Raw genomic sequence first — 26,026 nt, 5'->3', positions numbered from 1 at the left:
GGAGCCAAATCTAGTTAGCTTAGTCGGCTTCTGCCGTTTCCCGGTTCTGGCTTAGGGGTCTTATAGGACAGAGGCGTGTGTCGAAATAAACTCTGCTTTATTCAGGTAACAAAAGGTTGAGAATCAAACATGGTTTTTTTTAAACTTATTTGCACATCTTTGAAACCAGGGGAGGAGAGGACATCCTGGGGCCAATCACTGGGAGTGTCCTTGGCTGACAGCCACCTGGATGAGGGAACTGGCCAACCTTCACACGGTACTTCTAAATACTTAGCACCGTAGGAGTTCAACTCGGGCTTGAGAGAGAAGGAGAAGGTCGTGAGTAGGTTGACTCTCTGACCCCTCTGGCTGGGACAGGAGCTGAGGTTCCTCCTGCCCACTGGTCTTTATGGCTACTGAAATCAAACTGTCAAATGCTGGTTATGCAGTGTCAGACCCTCTGGGCACCGGTCAAGGGCTGGGTGTGTGTGTGTGTGTGTGAAATGCCAGGATGCGGACACGGAGATGCGATAAAGATTACGGGTAGGGAAGGAGGGTAGAGGCAGGGCCAGGGCTCTGGCTAAGGACAGAGGGCTTGCTCTTCTATTCCCAATGCCTTTCAGCTGGCTTTCTTGTGAGGCAAAAATAGCGAGCCTCTCCCACAATGGGATCTCTAGGCCCTGGGGCCTGAAACGAAGCAGGAGTCTCCAGAAACAGAGGTCAGCCTGGGCCACGGGCCTCCTGTAAGGCACTCACCAGGTGTCAGCCCTGGGGGCCCCACAAAAGCGTCTGCCATCCCCTAACAAAGGGGAGCCAGAGCATGCCTGCGCCCTTGAGAAACGTGGGTTGTGCAAATCTCTGTGATAAACAGCATTTTCTGTGGCCCCCCTCCGTGGGCCCAACTTTCTCACAAGCCAGCCTTGGAGGCTTCTGCAGAGCACAGATGTGGAGAGGCAGGTGCGTCCCCACCTGGCCTCCCCTCAGTGCCTAGGCCCGCACAGGGAGTTATCTGTGTGGACTCACACACAGCGTCGCTCACAGGACTAGCCTCTTGCTCTGAGGATTCTCAAAGGATGGATGATGGCATGAGGAGGGTGCGTGCCACAAAGTCACCTCAATTTAAAATTCCTATAATAGGGTGGGGGCTACCCTCACCTTAAAGGGCCCTGTTCTCTTCCATCCCACCAATTCACACCCACAGCACCCGGCCTCAGGCAGACTCCTGAACCCCACAGAAACTTATGTGAACGGGGCGGGAAGCCTGGGCTCCATCCTGACCACTGCCAGAGCAGCACTGCCAGGGCTCTAGCTCCAAGGGCCCGAGGTCCACCTCAGACCCCAGAGCACAGGCTGGAAGAGAGACATTTCCACAGGTTCAAAGGCAGAGAGAGAGAACAGAATTCCTGGCTCGAAGCTAAAGAAAACAGGAAAGCAATGTGCTGAGGCTAAGTGCTTAGGGTGGGGTGCGAGGAGGGAGGGCCAGAAGCACTGGGAAGCAGGGGGTCTGCCCTCATGAGACACTCGATACCAGCATCTCAGGGACCCCCAGCACCTTCTAGGAATGGGAAGTGGAGAGGCTGCTGGTTGAGGGCTGGACAGCTAGGACTCGCAGCACAGAGCAGGGACCCAGCCTGGAGCCGGGCAGCAAGGCCAGGATGGACAGAGCACCACTTCCTGCCTGTCTAAAGCAGGTGAAAGGCCGGCAAAGGAGCCCTTCCCTCTAAGCTCCCTTTGTTCCCATCGAGCTTAGGAAGGCAGGACCCAGACACGACATCCTCCCCAGCCAGAGAGGCAGCCCAGGGCTACCAAAACAAAGCTGCCCTGGAAGGCAAAGTGCTTTACTTCAGGGTGGCAGGGCAGATGGGGCGAGGGCGAGCAGGACACCCTTCTGTGCCTCCAGGTTCTCAACCTAGAGGTTCTCAAGCTTGTCCATGAAGTTCCTGGGGGACCTTGCTGAAAACAGCCAGACCCCGAGCTCCCACCCCCCAGGCCCATGGATCTGATGAAGCAGGTCTGGGATGGAGCATATTAACAAGCACCCCTCCTGGTTCTCTGGCAATGGGGGAAGAGTGGCCTAGACCAGCACACTGACGGCACGTTTAGAGAGCACCTTTTCCCACAATAAGGACGTCATGGCAAGGGACAAGGACAATGGCTGAAGGCAGCTAAGTCACTCTGCACAGCCTGAGATCTGTCCTTTGGGAGCTGGAGGCACTGTCACTCATCAGCTCTATGGCAGGCTGGGAGCCAGCAGGCATTTGGATTCTCTGCTGCCACTTCATGGAGAGGGAAACTGAGGCGCAGAAAAGAGGAAGGGATAATCATGGTTGAACCACTGCTTGCGGCAGAGAGGGGCCAGATCCCAAGCCTCCCAAGCACTGGCTTGGCCCTGCCACTCCTCAGAAGCCGGGCTCAGCCTGATGCAGGTCACACACGAGCACTGGACCGGCAGGAGGCATCAGGCTCCCTCCAGGGAAACACTTTCCTCCACTGTCCCAAGCTGCAGCAGGAGAACCGTTCTCGAGTGCTCTGTGCAAAGGGTCTTGGCTTGCCTCATCCTAAAGGAAGGCCCCGGGAAGAGGTAGAGAAATTCCCTGGTGCGAGTCTCCCATATGAAGCCAAGGCTTCCCAGCTTCTGCCATGGAGCCAGGGTGACAGATCCCAGAGCCAGGCCAGCTGTCCCTAGAGCCTGGTCATCCTCTGCCCCTCACCAAGTGCCTTCCCCATGTGCCTGAGGCTGTGGGCAGCCTTCCTGGAATGCCCCCAACTGTCCAGGGGGCTGGCGTGCTCCTTTAAGCCCCTACCCCCAACAGTTGGCCCCACTTCAGGAAAGTCCTCTTGCCACCAGAACATGGGGTGAAATCTCCCATGTGATGGGATTATTTCCTGAAGCACCTTAAAAATGAACTTGAGCTAAGCCCCTTTCTGCATATTTAAGCGCTGTGAGGTCACTGCCCTGCTTAGAGAGGGGCCTTGGTAACAGGTGGTGTGCCTCCTGATTACTCTGCCTCTCTGGGATGTGGGCTTAACGATCTTGTCACTGTCCACTTCCTGGTGCTTAGAGAGTCCCCACCAAACGAAGATTCCAGGGCAGCCTAGAATCTGCAGAGCACTGTCACCGTGATCACAAGGGGCAGGGCAGCACAGGGTCTCCAAGGCAACCTCTAGGATTCCTGCTCCCACATGAGCTCTCAATCAGGACAGCTCGGGGGCCTCTTGGCCGGTGTGGGGGTACAGGAGTCTGTCGGGAGGGTCCATGATGCAGTCCTTCAGGATCTCCACCGGTTCCCTGTAGGGCGGAATGGGTGGCTCCTGGGTCACAGCCTCCTCCAGATAGAGTGCTCCCATCTTCTCCTTCCTGAGCCCCACCCCTCGTGCTGGAGGAAGGAGAACGCACAATCAGACGGAGGGGAAAACAGATGAGATGGTAATGCCCTCCCCTGTCCAACCTTGCCCCAGGGTATGTTCGGTGAAAAAACCACGGCAGAACAGACTGGCGGCAGGACAGGACTGCTCTCTGCAGGCCTGACCTAGTCCCACTCTGCTTATTCCTTCACCCCAAGACAGCGGATCTCACTGGGCTGATTTTGCCCCCCAGGGGACATTTGGCAACATCTGGAGACATTGTGTTGGTACAACTGGGAGGGTGCTACTGGTAACCAGTGGGGATGTAATGGGCAAGGACCAGGGATGCTGCTAAAGGTCCAACAACGCACAGGATGGGCCCCACAACAGAGAGTTATCTGGCCCCAAATGTCACTAGTGCTGAGGTTGAGGAACCCTGCCTGGGAAGGAGGGCTTTGTCACGTAAAATCTGGTAATGTTCTCTCTTGGCTTCAGAGGTACTGGTCCTACTGTCCCCAAGAGAAGAATAACCTGCAAAAGGCACACCTGATCCCACCTTTCTCTCTTTCACCCCCTCAGGGCTGGACATGGACAACAATGCACCCACAAATGCTTGGGTGAAGAGTCACTGTCTTGGCCCCCCATCTGGGCTCTGCCTGTCTTTTTTCTTCTCTCTGCTTCTACCCTGGGCCCCTCCCCTGCTGCCCAGCTACAGGTCCAGGGCCAGCCTGCTTCCTACAGAGCCTCTGTCAACCCTGGGACCTAGTCCACTGTGGAAGACCACAAACTCAGAGGTAAAAAATGAGAGCGGAAGCAAGAGGAAGGGGACCAGCTATAGAAGACGGCAAGAGATAAGAATCATGGCTCTGTCACTGTCAAGTAAACGTGAATAGCCCAGAGGACCTCTCTGGTTCTCTGTTTTCAGTGACTACTTGAAAAGAGGAAAATTTCTTGCTAAGACTTTCAGTAACCTGCCCTCTTGTATGGTATAACTTCCCCCTCAAGCTAGGCCCCACCCCAGCCCTCCTGGGTAGTGAGGCCTACTCCTCACGACTCCTCTCCTGACAGGCCCCACCCTTCTCCACGGAGCACCTCCTTCACAGCCCCTCTGACCTGCGCTGACCTCTTCCCTCTCCAAATGGAGTCTACACAGCCCCGCTCAGAACACAACGTCACTGCCCGGACCGGTCCAGTCCTCTGGTTATTCCCAGCAGTAGTCTTAACCTTTAAACAGGGCCATTGGTACTACTTGCCAGACATTGTCCTAACCGCTTTACATGTATTAATTCACTTTACAGCTGGAAAACCAAAGCACAAATAGATTAACTTGCCCAAGGTCACATGCTAGTTAGCAGCAGAGTTAGAATTTGAACCTGGGCAGACTAGTTCCAGAAATTCATGCTCTTAGCACTATGCCTTGCTGCCTGCAGTGTGTGCGTCTTGCCTCTCTAGCTGGATCACAAGCTCCTTGAGGGTAGTGTCATGTCTTGAGCGCTCACTGGTCTAGTACACGACAGAAACTCAATGATAACTTAGACCAAACCTACTGTGATGGCCAACTTTATCAGACTCTACCAGACTTTGAGGTCCACATGGCATTGGGAAGATAAGATTCCCTTCCCTGTTTTCTCATCTCTAGGAACTCTGCCCGTGTACTTACTTGCATGGGAGCGGGGTGGCACCTGGGCACAGGTGTAGACATGGCTGAAACGCCGGCCTGAGGAGGTCAGGTACCAGTGTTGGATGGCAGGCTGGGGGTCATACTCTGTGACTGCCACACCATTCACTGCTGTCATCATGAGCATGTTGATCACCTCATTGGAGAGCTTGGTCCTCTCATCAGTCCTGATCCGGTTCATGGCACTGAATCCCCGCTCACAGCAGGAGGTGGAGACAGGCACACAGACTACCACAGCCACGAGCCTGCTCAGTAAGGGGAAGCGGTAGCGCTGGGCCAAGGCGTTCTTACACAGCATGGAGAACGGGAGGTTCTTGGCGATGGCCTTCAGGCCCAGCCACTCCTCCAGGAGTGCTTCCTCGCTGTATCCTGGGGGCAGTGAGAGCTCAAAATATCTGGCAAGGGCAAGAATATCATCATTCCCAAAACTGGCAAGTTCAATCCCACTTGGCCAGGCCATGGTGTCAAACACCTCCATGTTCTTGAGCTGCGGGGGACGGTCTGTGTCAAACCTTTGCTGAAGGTACTCGATCCCTGTCAGGATCATTCTTTCCCTGTCTGCCTGGAACCGCTGTTCTGCCATCTCCATTCTGTCCAAGAAGATGCCATGGAGCCGCCCATCCTTGAAGCTGGCATTGAACTCTTCCTCTTTGGGGCCTGCCTGGTGACGGAGGGTCTCCAGCGCTACATAGGCCCGTCCCAGTGTGGAGTTCACCTCTGTAATCAGCACGATCTCTTTCTGGCACACCTCAGACAAAGGCCTATAGATGCTCAGGAAGTCCAAAAGGAAGTGGCAGAACTTGACAAAATGGAAGCTCTTCATCAGCTTCAGCATGCCTTTGGCCCTGTGCCCGATTTGGCCCCCAGCTTCCGCCACACTGTGGAGGTGCCTAGCCAGGGCAGGCCAGCTCACGATCAGTGCATTCAATGTGCGTCTCTTGCTGGCCACCCACCTGATGGCATTCAGGTCCTTCAGGCGGGTGATTTCCTGCTCCAGGGGAGCCGCGCCTTCCTGCAGCTCATTCAGCCTCTTGTTTGAGGACTGATAGAACTTGAAGACGGTTCGGATGTGCCGGTCACACTTCTTTACCAGATCGATGCCCCCACAAGCATCTACCACAGCCAGGTGCAGCCGGTGGGCTACACAATCAACAGGCAGCAGCTGGGGGATGACCTCCTGGAATTTTTCGACAAGGCCTCCTCTGCAGCTCAACATGGGTGAGCCATCAGTTCCCAGGCCCACCACCCAACCAGGCTTCCGGAAAGGGATGTCCAGTTCATCCAGGGCAGAGATGATGGTCTCAAAGTATCCATCCACTGTCTCACTGTAGAGAGGGGCCAAAGTGATGTAAGACTCTTTCACCTCCATCTCCTTAAAGTAGCGGATATAAATCCCCACGCAGGACTGGTCGGCGGTGTCTGTGGAGCTGTCCAACAGCACGCTCACACAAGGGGAGTTCCGGACATCCTCGAGGATCTCTTTCTTCAGCGTCTCAGAGATGTATTTGATGAACTGAGTGCATGCGGTGCGATTTCGGTACTTGCCCAAAATCATGGTCCCAGTGCTTTGGAGGAGCTGCAGGATCTTCTCAAAGTCATTAAGGGGCCTTGAGTGGTATGCGATTGAGTAGGCGGCATTGAAAAAGTGTTCCATGTTCGCCATCAAGTCATTGGAGATTTCTGGAACAAGGGCAGCCTGAGGGGCGTCTTCCTTGATTTGGACAGTGTTGACACAGAGCTTGTGTGCTTTGCTGACTTCATGGTATTTTAAAGTCTCCACTTTGAAAGGCCCCGTGTAACCTCGGACTAACCGGGACGATTTGTCATGGAGACTAGGTCTTTCTTTGCAAGCTGAGCAGAAGAGCTTGGTCTCATTTGGGTCAATTACTAACCACGGGAACTGCCCGAACCAGGACCTCTGAATTGAACGGGGTCTGTAAGTCCTCTTGATTTTCCTAGGTCCATCTACTTCTACTTCAGAAAGGCTGGAATTGCAGTAGGAGGTACATGTCTCCACAGAAGGAGCTGGAAGCAATGCAGATGCTATAGCTGAGCCTTGTGTGTCTGCCTCTCTTATGGCCACCATCTTCTTTTTCCCTTTGGAGAAAATCAAACTGTGCTTGATTTTGCTGCCCAGAACTGTGCAGTCTCCTACCAGCTAAGACACCCCAATTCAATAAGTACCCCATATGCAAAGCAGAGAAGAGGAATGTGATCCACCTTTCTAGAAATCATTACTGGCTTCTATTTAAACCCTTCCCCATTATAATCTATGAAAGTCGGTCTGGCTTCCCATGAGTTGTTTGCCAATCCTTGTGGGTCCTTTAGCCAGTCTCCCCCTCCCTATCCACACGGCTACCCTGGGATCATGTGACATCAGCTGCTAATAAGCTTAATTAACCACCTTGGCCATAGATGCTACTGCATAAACAAGTGGCTTTAATCTTCTTGCGAGGCCCACAAAGAAATGAGGTTAAACATCCATAAGTCTTCTAATGAGCCTTAGAAAGAATGGAGGTACAGAAGTCGACACAGTAGCTACCAGTTAATAAGTTATTGACTGAGATATGCAGAACAACAAATTCTCACAGACCAACAGTGTTGTCACTAACAGGAGGAAGGCGGAAGCGGGGAGAGGCTCCCAGGCCTATGGTTCCTCAGAACCAGTCTACCACGCCCCTCCTCCCATCAGCTCTACCACAGGTCCCTCTGGCACTTCTGCTCATCAAAGGACATTATTTTTCCATGTGTCCCAGTTTCCCAGGCTCTCTACACTCTGAGGGCGGGATTCGTTTCTTACTCATCTTTGTCTACCCAGAGCCTAGCACAGGCCTGCTGCACAATATGTTCAGGACAAGTATGTCTAAACTAACACTGTGTGACCTGCTGTAGCTACTTGGCCCCTGGACGTGCCCTTCAGAACTCAGTAGGTCTAGACTCACCCGGAGGACGACCTTTCCCCGACTTTGGCCCGTCAGGGTCCTTGATCCAGGGCGCAGCTCTACGTTCCAGTTTGGAGATCAAGTCTGGTTTGGCAGCAGCAGGCCCTATTGTAGGGACAAACATACCGAGGTCACTGCTATGGACCATCAAGTCAAGTACCCGCCTGAAGCTATTTCTGGTCAGGGCTGCCTCTGGGGTTGTCGCTTAATAAAGTCTATTCAGCCTGGGGCATGATGAAAACATACCCATCTAGGGTGCCAGTTTATTCTTGACACCTAAGAGGCAGCCAGATTAGGGTATATCCCTTGGCCAGGCTAATAACCTCCTCAGCTCCATGGGCCGGCCTTGGGGGTCCTGAGTCAGCTCAGCGCATCTACAGCGGAAAGGGTGCAAAGAGCAAGAAACACAAAGCATAAAACAGGAAGACAACTGTCCGTGCATGTGCCCCTCAGCGACACCCACAGCTGGCCTTTGTGCAAGTGTCTAACTACACGGATTATTTTAGGGGGCACTTGAAAGGCCCCTTAAAAATGTCTACCACCTGCAGTGGAAGCTGAAACCTGCCTAGAAGGGATTCATGTCCTTGGGTTAAGCACTGCCCATTATTTAAAATGTGACTATTCTTCAGGGGTATGCAAAGAATTGCTTTCTCGATTTAAAATAAAATCCATTAATATCAACTTACGTGCTTTTGTATGCGTCTGTGTGAATGTGTGTATAAACCTTCTTGGGGAGGACATACAAGCAGCTAGTAACTGTGGGTGCTCCTGGGGAGGGACTAAAGGACAAGGTAAAAGGGAGAAAATTTTCACTATTCATCTTTTGGATCGCTTGACTGTATCTGTATGTATTATAAGCGTGTGCGTATATCCACATATTTACTACTAATAAAAATATAACTAAATAAATTGGTAAAGTGTGGTAGAGTGAACACATATCCTTCTTAAAACATCATCAAGAACGAATAATAATAATAAAAAGCATAAGTCCAAGAGAAACGGGACTAGAAATGTTAATATATTTTTGGAAGAAAGAAAGGAGATAAAAGAGAGAGAAGAACTAACAAAGCTGAGCACCAAATGCTGGCAGAAGGGGCAACCAGGAGAAGGAAGTGGATTGACCACAAAATCCCTGAAAGATTCTGGACCCGGAGGCCCCAGGTGCGGCAGACGATGGTGGTTAGGAACAGATATAAACGGGGCTGCCCCGAAGTCCTCAGAGACCAGCGGAACCCCCCCCATCCTTTCATTTAGTCCAGGAGACCAGAAAACACCCCCACACTCACCCGAGGAGGAGAACACTTAGTCTACAGAAAAACTTAACCAGGAGGTTCCAGACCCTGGAAGAGAGGGGACAGTGAAACACGAAGGAGAAGGGTTGCAATGCAAACAGAGAGATGTAGAATCTATACTCTGAAAAGGCGTGTGACTCGGCTCCAAGAACATGGCTCGGCTTAGAGCCCCAAGGTGGAGACTGGGTGAGTTTTCTTCGGAAACACTGAATTGCCGCCCCCACCGCCTCCTCCCCAAAGACCTCTGAACACTGACATTTGCAGGCTCTTCAAGGAGCCATCCAGGTTCACAGCTGACCACCCTACAGGGAGACCCACTCCTTAACGAGTGCCAGCCACGCACACAGAGCTTCCACACAGTTTTTTAAGGCTCTACTCTTAAATATGAACAAACCTAAAGACATTTATTCAAGACAAGCCTCTAACATGAAACAAGTAGGAAAAGGATTGGAGGAAGCAGAGATATTGCAGGAAGCAAAACAAAACTTAAAAAAAAAGAGAAACCACACACACACTAGAATTAATATTTCCAGAGAGAAAAGTCATGATATCATCTATGAAAGGAACAATAAGGGCTTTTGGATAAAAAATACGATAGGACAAATTTAAAAATTAAATAGAATTGTTAGAAAATAAAATTGAGGAAATCTCCAAGACAGTAGAACAAAAAAGACAGAAGGAGAAATTAGGAGAAAAAGAAAAAATAAAACAAAACCAAAAACTCAATATCTAACTAATAGGACTTTTTGGAAGAGAGAAAAGAGAACATAGGAAGAAATAATACAAGAATGTTTCCACAAACTGGAAAATATGAGTTTCCACATGGAAGAGAAGCACCCGACGCCCAGAACAAAAGAAGAAAAATCCCCTATTATTAAACCCTCAGAACACTGGACTAGATCCAGAACTTCTCAGAGTGGGAAAGATAGGCTGTGTGTGAAGATTTAGGAATGAAAAGGCATTTAGATTTCTCAACAGCACCAGTAAAACCAAAAGCAAGGTTTTCAAAATGCTGAGGAAAATTACTTCCAACGTGGACTTCTACACCCAACCAAGTTATCAATAGTGAGGGCAGAGTAAGGGCATTTTCAGACGTGTGGAGTCAGACAAACTGCCCCCCGTGCACCCTCTCTCAGGAAGTTCCCGGAGGATGTGCTCCAACAGCGTGAGATACAAACCTGAAAGGTGCATCCTGGGAACAGGACAGAGACACAGGGCAGTCTAAGGCCACCGCTGCGGGGCAGGCCTAAAGAGGAGCTGGTTTAGATGGAGCAGGGGAATGGAAGACCCAACGACAGAAGCCTCCAGAAGATGAGAGAAACCGATACGTCATAGGGTGTTTTATCATGTGGAAAAGACTCTTCAGAGGAGTTTTATAATTCCACTGGAGCTTTGAGAAGAATTGGTGATGGTACAGAAAACTAGCAAAATAAATTTTTAAAAATTTCAATTCCAGGGGGGAAAAATCCTACGAGGAAGGAAATAACATCATAATATGTGACTCTGATCAGAAGCCAATAATACATAATTATAATTAAGCAAATAATTTACATTGCATTAACCAAAAAATGTGATATACCTGTTCTGAGAGGATGGAGGGAAGAGAAGTGGGGGCCTGGGGTGATGTAAGAGGGCCATATCCTCATCTTCCACAGTAGGAATCAATAGATAATATCTAAAATCAATAAATCAGGAATAGCAATAAACATATGCAACAGGATACTAAAGGGTAATTCTGTCGGCCTGTTTTGGCTGAAGGTCCAAAGAAAAGGAGCCAACTATCCCCCATTGCAAAGCTAGACACCGAAACCGGACCTGGGAAGGGCAGCTGGAACACGGGCTGTAACCAAGAGCTGGCCACTAAGAGGGAGGCAGAGTGCAAGGAGTGAAGAGGTCAGGAAGTTGGACATTAGAGATGTTTCTGGAAAGAGTTGTCAGTGCATTATGAGTCCCTTCCCCAACTCCAAGGGGAGGGGTGGGCTTCCTCCCCCTGACCTTAACTCTAATGGAATGACCTCTGGACCTATCTCCTGGAGCTGTGGGGCTGCTCATAAATCCAGGCCTGAAGTAGACTAAAGGCAGAAATCGAGAGATGAGCTCCTTCGTGGTGGCCACATTGGGAAGAGCTTACATCCCCAGGGTTTGTCAGAGCAAAGGATCTATAAACGTATTACCACGGTCCAGATGCGGGTCCTGCAGGGAAAGAGATGAGGCCTGGAGCCACTTAAAGGGACTCTGCCCATGACTGTCCACTGGTGTGATGCTCTCAAGAGGGAGCCCATGTGGGCTGACTGCCAAAGCAGACACCCATCTAAGGGGAACTGCAGTAGGAGCTCTCCAGTGATGAGGTGGGGCGTAGACCCCACACCCAGAGAGCAGCTTGCAACTATCCCAGCTACAAGTAACTGGTATCAGCTTACATGCATGTCAGGTAAAGCCTGTCTTGTGCTTCTCCCCCACCCCACCATTCGCCGCCAGTATGCAGCAGAAATCCTGGAACGAGCTAGTGGGTAGGAGAACTCCTTTCTTCTTCCCACAAGATTCCAGACTCTAGACCTGAAGCAGGTTGAGGTGGGAGGGGAAAAAAACTTTACTTTTAAATGAAGTCCAGATTTTTGACTACTAAACAAGGACTGGACTTTTCTTTCCTTTTTTTGGGGGGGGGGCGTAAATTTTTCATATTTAAAACTTACAGAAAAGTTTCAATAATAATACAAGGAACGCCAATCTTTTACATTTTGTCCCATTTGCTGTGTCATGCTCATGCGCTCACATGCCCTCCCACCCTCCCTCTTTCTCTCTCTCCTCTCTATGTATATATATACTGTATAAATACATATATATTTTCCTGAACTATTTGAGAGTAAATTGTTTTCATACCCCTTTGATCCCTAAATACTTCCGTGTGTATCATTCAAGAAAAAGGACATTCTCTTACGGGGTAGGCAGAATTCTAACACGAACTCCAGTGACTGCAGACCCTTTCCTAATCCTGGCCCTGGGAGGGTGGGTGGAACCTGTGAAGTGATATCACACCCACAATTACTTAGTTACTGGCAAAAGAGGTTATCTGGGTGACCCACCCTAATCACATCAGCCCTTCAACAGCAGAGGCAGTCAGAGCTTCAAAGCACCAAGAGGATCCAGTGAACTGCTGCTGGCCTGAGAATGGGGAAGGCCATGTGGAAAGGACCTGATAGCAGCCTCTAGGACCTGAGAGTGATCTCTGGTCCAAGCCAGCAAGAAAACAGGGACCTCAGTCCTACAACTGCAAGGAACTGGATTCTGCCAACAACCCAAATGAGCTTGGCAGCGATCTTTCCTAGAGCCTGCACATAAGAGGCCAGCCTGGCAGACACCTTGATTTGGGCTCTATGAGACCCTAAGCAGAGAACCTGGCTAAGCCTGTCTGGACTTCTGACCTCCAGAACTGAGACAATAAATGGGTGCTGTTTAAGCTACTAAATTTGTGATAATTTGTCGTGTGGCAACTGAAAACTAATGTCTTACATAACCATAGTATAATGATCAAAATCAGAAAATTTAACTGATATACTACTACTATCTAATCCATGGTCCACAACTAAATTTCTTCAATTGTCCCCAAACGTCCTTTATAGCTATCTATATGCCTGTCTTTCCCAGTCCAGCATCTAATCCAGGATCGTGCACTGCACTTAGTTGGCATGACTCTTTAGTCCCCTTTAATATGAACAGTTTGTCAGCCTTTCTTTGTCTTTCCTGATCAGGACTTTTTTTTACTGCAATAAAATACATATAACCTAAAATTTACCATCTTAACCATTATTAGGTGTACAGTTCAGAGATATTAAATACATTCATAATGTTGTACAACCATCACCACCATCCATCTCCAAAACTCTTTCCATGTTGTAAAACTGAAACTTTGTACCATTAAACATCCACCCCGCTATTTCTCCCTACTGAGCCCTGGCAACCACCGTTCTACTTTCTGTCTCTACGATTTTTGACTACTCTAAGTACCTTGTATAAGTGGAATCACACAGCATTGTCTTTTTGAGACTGGATTATTTCAATTAGCATAACGTCCTCAAGGTTCATCTAGGTTGTGGCATGTGTAAAAATTTCCTTCCTTTTTAAGGCTGAATAATATTCCATTGTTTGGATAGACCACATTACACTTATTCATTCATCTGTTGATGGACACTTAGGTTTCTTCCATGTTTTAGCTATTGTGAATAACACTGCTATCAACATTAGCGTACAACTCTCATTAATACAACTCTCATTAACAATTTCTTTTCATTTGTTTTAGATATATACCCAGAAGTGAAATTACTGTATATGGTAATTCTATTTCTAATTTTTTGAGGAACTGCCATACTGTTTTCCACAGTGGCTATACCACTTTATATTGCCACTAACAGTGCACAAGGGTTCCAATTTCTCCACATCCTTGCTGACACTTGTTGTTTTCTATTTTTTTTGCTAGTAATCACCCTAATGGGTGTGAGGTAGTGTTGAGCATTTTTTCCATGTGCTTATTGGCCATTTGTATATCTTCTTTGGAGAAATGTCTTCAAATTCTTTGTCCATTTGTGAATCGGGTTGTTTCCTTTTTTTGTTGTTGAGTTTTAGGAGTTCTCTAAGTATTCTGGATATTAATCTCCTATCAGATACATGATTTCCAAATATTTTCTCCCACTGCATGGGTTGTCTTTTTACTCGGTTGATAGTGTCTTTTAACGCACAAAAATTCAAAAAAATTCATGAAGTCAAATTTGTTTATTTTTTCTTTTGTTATCAGTGCTTTGGCATCATAGCCAAGAAATCACGGCCAAATCCAATGTCGTGAAAATTTTGTACTATGTTTCCTTCTATGAGTTTTATTGTTTTAGGTCTTATATTTGGGTCTTTGGTCCATTTTGACTTAATTTTTTATATGGTGTTAGATAAGGGTTGAACTTCATTCTTTTGCATGTGGATATCCATTTCCCCCCACACTATCTGTTGAAAAGACTATCCTTTCCCCAGTGAATGGCCTTGGCACCCTTGTCAAAAAACATTTGACCATATATGTGAGGATATATTTCTTGGCTTTCTATTCTATTCCATTAGTCTATATGTCTGTCTTTATGCCTGCACCTCACTGTTTCGATTACTGTAGCTTTGTAGTAAGTTTTGAAATCAGGAAGTGTGAGCCCTCCAGCTTTGTTCTTTTTCAAATTGTTCTGGCCTAATATATGGTCTATCCTAGAAACTGTCCCATGTGCACTTGAGAAGGATGTGTATGCTGCTGTTGGATGGCGTGTTCCATGTATATCTGTTAGATCTAGCTGTTTTATTGCATTGTTTAAGCCCTCTATTTCCTCATTTATCTTCTCTTCGGTTGTTCTATCCATTATCGTGAGTGGGGTATTGAAGTTGCCAACAAATTATTGTAGAACTGTCTATTTTTCCCTTCAATTCTGTCAGGTTTTGCTTCATATATTTGATAGTCTGTCATTAGGTGTGTAAATGTCTATAATTGTTATATTTTCTTGCTGCATTAAAACTTGTATTAATATATAACGTTCTTCTTTGTCTCTTGCAACCTCTTTTGATTTCAAGTCTATTCACGTGATATTAATATAACCACCCCTGCCCTCTTTTGGTTACTATTTGCATGGATTATCTTTTTCCATCCATTCACTTTCAATTTATTTGTGTCTTTGGATCTAAAGTGAGTCTCCTGTAGACAGCATATAGTTGGATCATGCATTTTCATCCTTTCTGCCAATTTCTGTTGTTTGACTGGAGAGTTTAATCCATTTATATTTAAAGTAATTACTGACAAGGAGAAACTTACATGTCATTTTGCTATTTTTTTCTATATGCTTTAGAGCTATTTTGTCCCTTATTTCCAGCATTCTGTCTTCTTTTGTGTTTACTTGATTTTTTTGTAGTGAAAATGTTTAAATTCCTTTCTCATTTCCTTTTATGTACATTCTGTAGCTATTTTCTTTGTGGTTACCATGGGAATTTCATTTAACATCCTAAAGTGGTAACACTCTAATCTGAATTTATACCAGCTTAACTTCAATAGCATGCAAAAACTCTACTCCTTTACAGCTCTGTCCCCACCCCTTTTGATTGCTGAGGTCACAAAATTACATCTATATACATTGTGTGTGTTCAAAACATAAACTAATAATCATTTTAAATGCATTAATCTCTTTAAAAATGTAGAAAACAAGACTTGGAGTTACAAACTAAAATTACAATAATACAAGCTTTCAGAATAATAATTTTTTTCCTTTAAATGTATTAGACCTACTTAAATCATGTAGCAAACAAAAAATGCAATTAAAAACCATTGTTACAATTATACTAGCTTTTGTAATTGCCCACGCATTTACCTCATCGAGATCTTTGTCTCCATATGGTTTCAAGCTACTGTCTCATGTCCTTTCATTTCGCCTTGCAGGACTCCCTTGAGCATTTCTTGTGGAGCAGGTCTAGTGGTAACAAACTCCTTCAGCTTTTGTTTATCCAGGAATATCTTAATTTCTCCCTCACTCTTGAAGGACAGTTTTGCCAGATATAGGATTCTTGGTTGACAGGTTTTTTCTTTTAGCACTTTGAACATATTGGCCCACTGCCTTCTGGCCTCAAAAGTTCCTGATGAGAAATCTGCTGATAATCTTATTGAGGACCCTTTGTGTGTGATGATTTACTTCTCTCCTGCTGCTTTCAAGATTTTCTCTTTGTCTTTGAAAGTTTCATTAGAATGTGTCTCAGTGTGGGTCTCTTTGTCATTTTATTTGGAGTTCGGTGAGCTTCTTGGATGTTTATAGCTATGTCTTTCATCAAATGTGGGATGTTTTCAGCCATTACTTCTTCATATATTCTCTCTTCCCTTTCTCTCTTTTCCTTCTGGGACTCCCACAATGCATTTGTTGGTCCACTTGACAGTGTATCACAAGTCCCTTAGGGTCTGTTCACTTTTCTTCAATGTTTCTTCAATTCTTTCTGTTCCTCAGACTTGATAATTTCCACTGTCCTATCTTCAAGTTTGCTGATTCTTTCCTCTGCTTGCTCAAATCTGCCTTTGAATCCCTCTAGTGAATTCTTCGTTTCAATTATTGTACTTTTCAGCTCCTGATTTTCCTTTTGGTTCCTTCTTAGGTTTTCTATCTCTTTATTGATATTTCCATTTTGTTCAAATATGATTTTCTTGGCTTTCTCCACATCTTCCTTTAGTTTTTTCAGCATCTTTAAAAAAGTTGTTTTAAAGTATTTGTCTAGCATATCTGCCACCAGGTCTCATTCAGGGATAGTTTCTGTTGGTTTATTTTTCCCTTTGAATGGGCCATACTTTTTTGGCTTTTTTGGATGCCTAGTGATTTCCTGTTGAATACTGAATATTTGAATCTAATAATGTGATAACTCTGGAAATCAGATTCTACCCCTTCCCCAGGGTTTGCTGCCTTTATTGTTTTTATTGTTTTGTTGTTGTTGTTGTTGTTGTTGTAGGCTATCTCTGTGCCAAATATCAGCCTGAGGTATAAACTTAAGGTCTTCTCGGGTCTTTTTAAACCTTTCCCTAGGCATGCACAGTCACTTTCCAATTTTCTCATATATATAGTTGTTTTTGAATGTCCTAGTCATTTGTGTCTGATTTCCAAAAGGGGAAATGGAGAAAAATGACGAGGGGGGGAAAAAGGGTACTTGCCCTTTAAATCCTGTGAAGGTCACTTCAGTTAGAGGAGGAGGGGCTTGCAAAAATGCAGGGCGGTGGAGGGGGGAGGGCTGCAACAATGGCTGCCTGCCTCTTTGTCTGCACCTCTGTGATCAGAAGAAGCAATCAGCAATCAGCACATAGATCCCCAATATTGAGAGGAGAAGGTCCTTTTTGCCCATCCTGGCTCCCGCAAGCTGCTCCAGGAACACAAAGCTGCCTGCCACAGGGCTGGGGGTGGGGGATGGGTAGCTGCTACTGTGCTAGGAGTTGGAATTGACCTAAATTTACCATCCAAGACTTCTCCTGGAAGCTGCAAGCCCTCAACAGCCTCCAGAGTTCCACAATAGTTACATCAGACACATCCTGCCAGTGCAATTGCTGTCTAGGTGGGGAGACGGATTCCTGGAGCTTCTTATCGTGCCATCTTCCCTGACCCCTCCTCCTGACTCAGGACATTTTTGAAGAGTACTGTACTGCATATTTTATTAATCAAAATTAGATCATTAATGTAACTAAAAATGACTGGAGGACTTTCTGTTAGCTGAGTGTGATAAGAAACACACTAGCCATGCCCTAGATTTCAACCTGTCAAATAAAACCAAAACAGAGGTCACAGTTTGAGTATACCCCTGGACCAAACACTAATAATCACGTAACCAGATATTAAACTGTCTTGATTTCCCCCAAATGGGGACTGTGACAAAACTTAAGCTTTCTTCATGTGAGTGTGACCTTAGAGACTCCTAGTCAATCAGCTACACACAAGAAAGCTTACACGGTACTACTACCCTAAAAAGAATGTAAGTTTCTAGTAATCAATCACAATAATTTAAAAAAAAGATGTATTCCCTCATTCATGCTTTATAAACTGAACTTTTAACTGCTGAGAGCCAAGCTTGTAACCACTTTGGGCTTGACATCTCCCTGTTCGTGAACAGTCTGCTTCTTGCTCAATAAAATATTCACATCAAGCAAAGCTCTCTGGATCTTCTTTTGACAACCCAAAGGATGAAAGAGAAAGGCACGACAGAGATGATCCAAACAAGCGGTGACGGAAATGAATGAAGTTGTTTCATTGCTACATCCTACCAAAATTCACTCTTTCAAAAATAAAGCCTACGTGTATTCCTTAGAAGCAATGAGGCAAATCACTAGAAGAAACAGCTAAAAAGATTCTGAGGAGGAAGACTCAGTAACAGAGACAGGTGGGACAGGGGATTGCCATTTTTTTTGTTATGTCTTAAAAGAACTACTTTGATTTAAAAAAATAATTATAAAGAAATATTTTTAAAGAATAAACACATGGGAGACTGAATATCCTGAACCTGTCTGCCTCAGTTACATTCCCTTTGCGGACTAGCCACCTTTGATTGCCCCTGACACCACCAATGGCCCCAGAAGCACTGTACCCTGATCGCACCTCTTTGAAGCTATGGCTGAAATGTTGCCAAAAACCTTTTCTTTTTGTCTCTTCAAAACAAGTGAAGCAGAAGGGAATTTTCAAACAGATCTTTCTGTCTTAGTAATGGAAAAATGGCTAAGGGGACATAACTATGGCAAGCACATGCACACTAACACTCACATCCCATAAAAGTGCATAAAAGTGGCTTGGCTTACAAAGATTTCTGATCCTTCTAGGCTAACTCCATCCGAAGCTGGCAGGCCCTACCCAGGATTCGGTTCTGGGACAGCTCCGGCACCTTGCCTTGGTTCTTCTCTAGCTCCTGCACTGCCTCCACTCGGAGGCCAGATCACACGGCCCATCATACAGCAGCTGGCCTCCCAAACATCAAATCAGCCATTCTAAGTCCTGCTCATCTCAGTGGGGGCCTCCTGCTCAGTGTTGGTTTCCATTCAGTGCACGACTTCTTCCTCCAGGTGTGTGTGATTGATGACCTCACCTGTAGAAGACACACTGTCCACCAGAAGTAAGTGACTTGCCACTTAGCATATGACGACATAGTCACTCATAAAAACAAGGGTTACCACATAGTCCTTATATTGGCATGTTTGCTTCTATTAATGACAAACACTAGTCTCTTAACAGTGGAATGTAACAGAGTTTTATTTTTGGGTAGAAGCAAGAGATGTCATCAAATATGGCCAAAGTCTGAAGCCAGAATTTAAAGTACAGAAATAAAAGAACAGTCCGAAACTCTGCAGAGTGAGAAATTAAGTAGTTCTAAATGAGCAAGTCCACAATCCATAGTCAAAATGATTGTCGTCTACAAGTTCAGCCCCCTTGATAAGACAGCAGGTGAGGCCAAGGAGGCTGTGATTGGACCCAACTGGGGAACACACCATCTGTTGAAAAGCTTAGGTTTATGTAACTTAACTACCAAACAACTGATAGAAATATCTATTAAATTTGACTGCACAAATTGAGACTGTCTTTTTAAAAACAGGTGCATTAATTATAAAATCTAAAAGAGCAAATCTAGCAGTTGTAAACACTGAGATGAGCAATGGAAGAATCAGCCAGATTTCCTCAAATGATAAGAGCAAAAGGAAATCAAGAGCACAAATGTGCTGCAATGTGGCATGAGGGCCACTGGACAAGATGCACTCAACCTGAGCTCAAGTGACACAACCTGATTGTCCCCGGGCAGTAAGTCCCTTTTCTCCCCCTCAGTTCTCAGGGAGGAGAGAGAACTTACAGTGACCTACCGAGAAGGTCTCAAAGAGCCAGACAGAACTACTTAACTTTCTTGCAAGAGGGACTGGAGATGGAAGTGGAGACAATTTTTTTTTTATTCCTATACTGTTTGAATTTTTAAATAATCTTATATTATACTTTGGTGCTATTATTATTTTAAAATCAACAACATGATTAGCACAAATATTCAAACAAAAAGAAATGGAGTCCAACTGGTAATAAACATATACAAAGCAGGATTTTATCAGAGTCTAATGCGTATGCAATGGACAGAACAGTAAGGATCTCAGTTTAGCCTTTTTCCAGCTAATTAGCTTGGATTCTCAGGGCTGCTTTCTCATCCGAAAATACTACTACTAGCTGCCTTACAGGTTTGGTTTAAGGATTGGAGAGAATACATGTAAGACGCTCAACATAGGACCAGTACCGGGTGGATGCACAGTCAACAGCAAGAACCACTGTTATTATTATGTCCAGGCTTAAGAATAAAAGAAAAACAGAAGCTCCTTGTAACACCCAGTATAAGAAGATCACAGTATTTCAAGATAAAATATGAGAAGTGTTAAAAATGGATGGGAGACTTTTTTAAAAGGTTAATAGAACTTTTCTTGGCTGCAAAAATTATGACTGGCATTTTCCTTTTCAAAAATTGAGTTCACTCCAAGAAGAAGTGCTATTTGTGTTCTATTTATAAAACATAATTAAAAGATGATGCCAAATAATATTTCCTTCCAACTCTTAAAGTACTTGTCACAGGAGGATAAAGTGTGGGAGATAAAAAAAAAAAAACCACACTAGCCAAAGCAAAAATAATAGTCTCCACTATTCTCCAACACCGTTTCATCTCCCAACCACCATCTGGATGCACTTTGAAAGGTCGTTTTTAAACATAAGAATCATTTATGTTTGGCCTGGTTATATTCTCAAGGCACCTTAAGATGCTTTTGTATCTCAAACATGAAAAGTTGTTTAAACTGGAGGACTGTTAAAGGATAGTAGCTGGAGACCTAACTAAAGTAATGAAAAGGAATCACAAGCGTGTAACTGAGTTTCTAGACTCCTGGGCCCGTTTTCATTTTACAGACAACCGAGGAGGACAGTCCCAGCCTCTGTAAAGCCTTCCCCGACCCCTGCCCCCAACCCTCAAGCAAGACTGACCACCCGTCCGCTGATCACTTTCTGTTCATCCAAACAAAACTTAACCAGGACTGAACTGTCCCTTAGTTTCCCCCAGGGAGCTGAGATTTCCCCACTTCCCAACTTATGAATGTTCAAAAACAAATGATAAAATGCTTAGACCATGCTCTGTCAAAACAAAACCCTGAGGGACTGAAGTACAGGCTGAGCGATCCAGCTGGTCCCGGGCTGCGGGCGATGCGCCACTGTCAGCGCTGGTCCCCCACCGCTTCACCACGACTGCCCACAGGGTCCCAGGGGCAAGGTGCTTCGCCACTGCTCATTCCTTTAAGTGAAAAGCTAACTCCCAGGAATTGAGTACATATTCTTTAAAAATGAATTTCCCCCTCGTTCTCACAGCTTTTACACACCGTATGCGGCAGTGATGCTCTTGGAAGGTTCACTTTGCACAGGTGCCCTGGGCCTAGGACATGAGTACGGAACCTCCAGCACCAAGAAATAAACAACTGTTTCCATCATTTCTGAATGTTTGGGGAGCCATTTAAAAATATGAAGAAGGATAAAAACAAGTCTACAGGTCAAGAATGTTTAGAAAATAATCTGTATCTTAGCTGCACACAAAGTGCAGTGTAAACCAGGCAACGTGGCATCAATTAAGTCACAAACATTCCTACTTCTTATTCTGCAGTCACGACACAGCTCGCTGCTGGAATCCCTCAGTTATGTATGGCCGCCTGCTCTGCAAGGTTTCTGTTAGAATATATGCTAGTAAAAAAATAAATAAATAGACGCTTTATAACACGAAAAGTTGCCTTTCCATTTTGATGCAGCACGAGAACCTTGACTATCCAACAGAAAAAGGAGGCAAAGAGAAGAACGAGAAGCAGGTCCAGGAGATAACACCCGTGTGGGCGGGTAAGAAAGACCTTCATCACCTCCAGTGCCCAATCCCAGCGACACCTAGGCCAAGACCGCCAACCCCTGCTGGCCCCTGGGCAGGATGAAGCAGGCTTAGCACAGACCAAGTAGAGAGTGGGACCCACTTGGAGGCCCTCTCTCACCTCCACGCCTTTGCTCACACCGTCCCCTCCCTCTGGGATGCTTAGATGGCCTTCTTCCTCCGTGGTCACTTGGTGCTCAACTCAGTTAAAACATTTCACGCTCCATAAAGACTTTCCTGATCCCTCCCTCCAACACCCAGAAAAATCAAACCTCTCTTCCTCAGCAGCCCCAGGGCACTTTTCCTGAACCTTTTTTGGAGCACGTGTTATTTTGCAGTTTCTTATTAAAGTGCCTGTCTCTCCCACAAACCTGCCAGCCCCGTGAGAGCAGAGACCTTGCCTCACTTGTGTTCATCCGGCACATGGCCGTACTTAGTAAATGTCTGGTGGAAGAGGGGTGGGTGGGTGGGTGGATGAAGAGGGCATGGAGGACAGCATCCCGAAGCAGGGAGAGTTCTGAAGGCAAAAGATGTCATCGTCCTCTGCCTATGTATAGGGCCACGGCAGAAATGAGAAGACGACCACAAGACACAGCTGCCCTGTGGGTTTCCCACGTCAAACGATGGTGGCGAACAAAGGTCTAGGTGAATGTTTACCCAGGGACGCCAACAGCTCATAATTCATCCGCATCACGTCTCTGTACAGCTCCTTCTGCCGCTGGTCTAGCATGCCCCACTCCTCCCGGGTGAAATACACCGCCACATCCTCAAACACCACTGGGAGCTCCTCAAACACCACGGGAACCTCCTCAAACAGCCCCTCTTCAGAAGGATCCTGCAACAAAGAGCAGCAGTCACTCAGTACGCCTCTCACGTCAGACACCTGGCCTGACACTTTCAGGTCCTTCTCAAGGCCCGTTTCTCCTGGGAAGCTCGCCAAAGTCCCAGATGTACTCTAAGGAATTAGTTTATCCATTCAAAGTCCAAGAAGCAAATCTGCGAGGCCCAGAGTTAGGCGGTAAAAACCAAACGAGCCTCAGTCTGACCGTAGGGTCTCCTGGGAGGACATAAAAATGCACTGAAGAACAGGAGTCTTGGTACAGCCTTATGACTGCACCTGTCCTTCACAGTCCTAAGCGGGTGCCTTCTACTCATCGTGACTACACAGGTGACCACCTGCCTGTAGGAGCACTTGCTAAGATTTCCGAGTGGGATGTGAAGGAAGACGAAGAAGTAAAAAGAACCGAAGATGCTTATGTTCAGTTACTAGGTTAACACACAACTTACTGCTGAAGGAATTCAGATTATAAAAGGTTAGACCTGTTTATTAGCTTCTAACACTAAAAAAGGAAGGAACAGGAACATGAAGAGCAATGAGCTTTGTTGCTTTTCTGGATTCAGGAAAAATCTGAACTTAAGATCTTTAGCTGGGCCCTTACGACATTAGGTATGACGACCATCTGACTATTCTCACTGGAATACTGGAGTGGGTACTGAAAATGATTTTTAGTAAAATCCTACTTATATGGAATAGGTGAGAAGTGGAGAAGCTTCCAGTCACTCAAAGATTCCAGTCAACACAGTTTCCTTACAGGCCAACTTTCCAAAGAATTAAAAATTACAAAATCAGCCTAAGGTGGGAACCAGAGTCTTTTAGGATCCACAGGTGCTGCAGGGAGTGGAGGGGAGCACCGGTGGGCAGCCACAGGCTCTGCGGGGAGGTCGATGCTACAAGAGTTCTTGCACGCTGGACAGGTCCCTTCCCCCGCAGCCTCAGTTTTCTCTCAACAAGATGAGTCTATCAGCTTGCTCGACCAGCCTCAGAGCAGCGTTAGAAACATTACGTAAGAGAACATGTGTGAAGAAACTCTGCAGCGTTTAAAAGCGCTATATGATTCCATAGTTAAAGATGAAATTTTTTTAAAAATTGATTATTTATTGAGTCCTATGGTTGTTTGGCATTCTGGATAAAGCTTATTGTTCTGAATTTAGGTGTTTCCTTTATACCAGAAGTTAGAATGTTTTGTTCCACTAATTATGTTTTATTATCTGCAAAAAGGAGATGATAATAGGGCTGTTGCCTTAACTAAATGAGGTAATACAGGTAAAGCATTTAAAACAGTGTCTCTTACATTGTAAGCACGTTAGCCTGAGACCACTACAATGCTAGCAGTAAGTACTGCTGTTCTGACTTTCTCATCATCGTCGTGCAACACATGTTGTTCTCAGTACGGAATCCCTCCCCGTGAGACACAGACATCATTACAAACATTTTACCTGGCCGCAGGGTTCAGCAGAGTCATTAAACAAAATGTGACAGTTTGAAGAGCTGTGGATGGCATCAGTGACGTCTTTTTGCCTCAAATCGGAAATGCAGTCTAGATACAAGGCAGGAATTGCTCCATTCCCCCCAGGGTCCTCCAGTTCAGCTCTTGAGTTGGGCAGGAGCTGGGCCACATTATCGTAGGCTCCCAGAGGCCCTGGCGGGTACAACATGGGATAATCCGCAGTGAAGAGGTGCTCCGGGCTGGCCAAGACATCTCCGGATGCATTTCGGATGCTCTGGAAACGGGCTGCCCAGATGGGGTCCCGTGCAGCCAAGGCATTGACGCAGAACATATGAGCTTTGCTCTTGGCGTGGTATTTGAGAGTCTCCACTTTGAACGGCCCTGTATAACCTTCTATTAATCTTGACCGTTTGTCCCTCACAGATGGGTATTCTCGGCAAGCAGAGCAGAAGAGAGCTGTCTGCTCCTCATTCACCACCAACCACGGGAACTGCACGAACCACGACTTCTGGATAGACCGGGGTTTCAAGGGTTTCTTGCTCTTTCTGGCACAGCCGACCTCGATGTTGCCATTCTCTGCAGTGAAGTGGGAAAGACACGCTCTCTTCTGAGGTGGCAGGTATAGCCCAGCTTCTCTGGCTGGACCTGGCACATCCATTTCTTCCATGTAGCCCATCTCGTTTTTTCCTTTAGAGAAAAGAGACAAACGGACTTGTCTGAAATCCTACAGTTAGAGCCACCGCAACTCCTGGAGGCTCTCAGATATATCAAATATGAAAACTGGCAACCACACACACACACACGACACAGCCTCTACTCGAATTCGCTTCTTTCAGTACCCCCAACTCCCCAGGTCCACCCCACCTAACCCAGAAGAAAATCAAATGAGCTTTAAACAAATCTTTTTCCTTTTTTTCAAATTTAAAGGACAGGTACAGTAGGCCAAAAGATCTTTGCAATTTGACCTCTGCAACCTAAGATAGCGGCACAATCTTTCAGATTTATTTATGGATAAGAACTTATTTATGGATAAGAACACTGAACTAATAGAATATAGGGTTAAAAAAGATAATTAAAGCCAAATACTGCGACTCCATACTCAGCAGGAATCCCCTTCTTTGGGGCCTCTGCACTTCCTTCATGTACATTTGGGGCAAGACAGCGACCTACCTCCCAAGTCCCCAGAGAGCTCTCCTTAAGCTGCAATCCATCTTTGCACAACTTCCACCCAGGGGTGCCACTGCAGCCCTCAAGAGAAACACAAGCCTAAGTCCTCTCTCACACCACAGCCCTTCAAAGAGGTGAAACTCTCACAAACTAAGATTTTTCTTCTTCAAGCTAAACTAGAAGTTTCTTTATTCACTCCGTAGTTGAAATGCAGCTCAGACGACTCTAACTCCTCTAGAGCCATTTCTTATGCATCGACATAAGGTCAGATGCCCAACGGCCAAGGACTCAATAGTATCTGCTCCCTGCCAACAGATCAGTCAACAAAACTGAAGCCAACCCCAGGAGCACAAAGCCGCTAATAAAGAGCCAGTAGGCTCAAAATTAAGAGCCCAGCATGGGAAAACAAAACAAAATGAATTAGTAGCTATGAAGTCCAGGGCTCCTTGTGGTCCATCTGAGATAGACCACCAGGGAGGGCAAACTTCCATGATGCGATTCACATAGGAGCTTGTTCCCACCCACCGCTTCTTCCACAGTAGGGGCTGGGTTAACTCAGTCATCTTACACAACGACAAGATGCCATTTGGCCTGGCTCTAGCCAAGCCCGTCCCCAAACAGGCCAGGCTTATCAAAGGAGGAAAGCAAAGATAAATCCCCAGAACACAGCAGACACTCCCTCATTCTTTCATCCATTCACTCAATGATTATCTACCGTGCAACTACCACGTGCCAGGCATTGTTCTTGGCACTGGGAACACAGCAATGACTAAGACAAAGCCATGCCTTCCTGGAACTCAGAATACATAATTATAAACAATCATATACTCTCGGGTAGAAATGAAATAGAGGAAGATGAGAGGTTGGAGAATGATGACGGGGGAGGTGTGTATATTT

The 26,026-nt window shown here is 46.0% G+C and overlaps 1 protein-coding gene across 3 annotated transcripts in view; it reads right to left on the bottom strand.

The window, feature by feature from the left end:
• Window positions 1-80: 80 nt before the first annotated feature.
• ZNF862 (zinc finger protein 862) overlaps window positions 81-26,026 on the bottom strand; it is a 34,256-nt gene continuing 8,310 nt past the window's right edge. For all 3 annotated transcript variants that reach the window (XM_046669832.1, XM_046669834.1, XM_046669833.1), the window contains 5 exons: window positions 23,952-24,649; window positions 22,332-22,509; window positions 7,945-8,049; window positions 4,985-7,099; window positions 81-3,356 (listed from right to left, as the gene is read on the bottom strand). In XM_046669832.1, coding sequence (XP_046525788.1) covers window positions 3,175-3,356; window positions 4,985-7,099; window positions 7,945-8,049; window positions 22,332-22,509; window positions 23,952-24,649 — 3,278 coding nt within the window. In that variant the 3' untranslated portion in view covers window positions 81-3,174. The remainder of the gene's footprint in view (window positions 3,357-4,984; window positions 7,100-7,944; window positions 8,050-22,331; window positions 22,510-23,951; window positions 24,650-26,026) is intronic.

The sequence above is a fragment of the Equus quagga genome, chromosome 8 (genome assembly GCF_021613505.1).
Source record: "Equus quagga isolate Etosha38 chromosome 8, UCLA_HA_Equagga_1.0, whole genome shotgun sequence".
NCBI lineage: Eukaryota > Metazoa > Chordata > Mammalia > Perissodactyla > Equidae > Equus > Equus quagga.
Note: the sequence above shows the minus strand (reverse complement) of the source record. Positions and strands in the feature narration are given on the sequence as shown.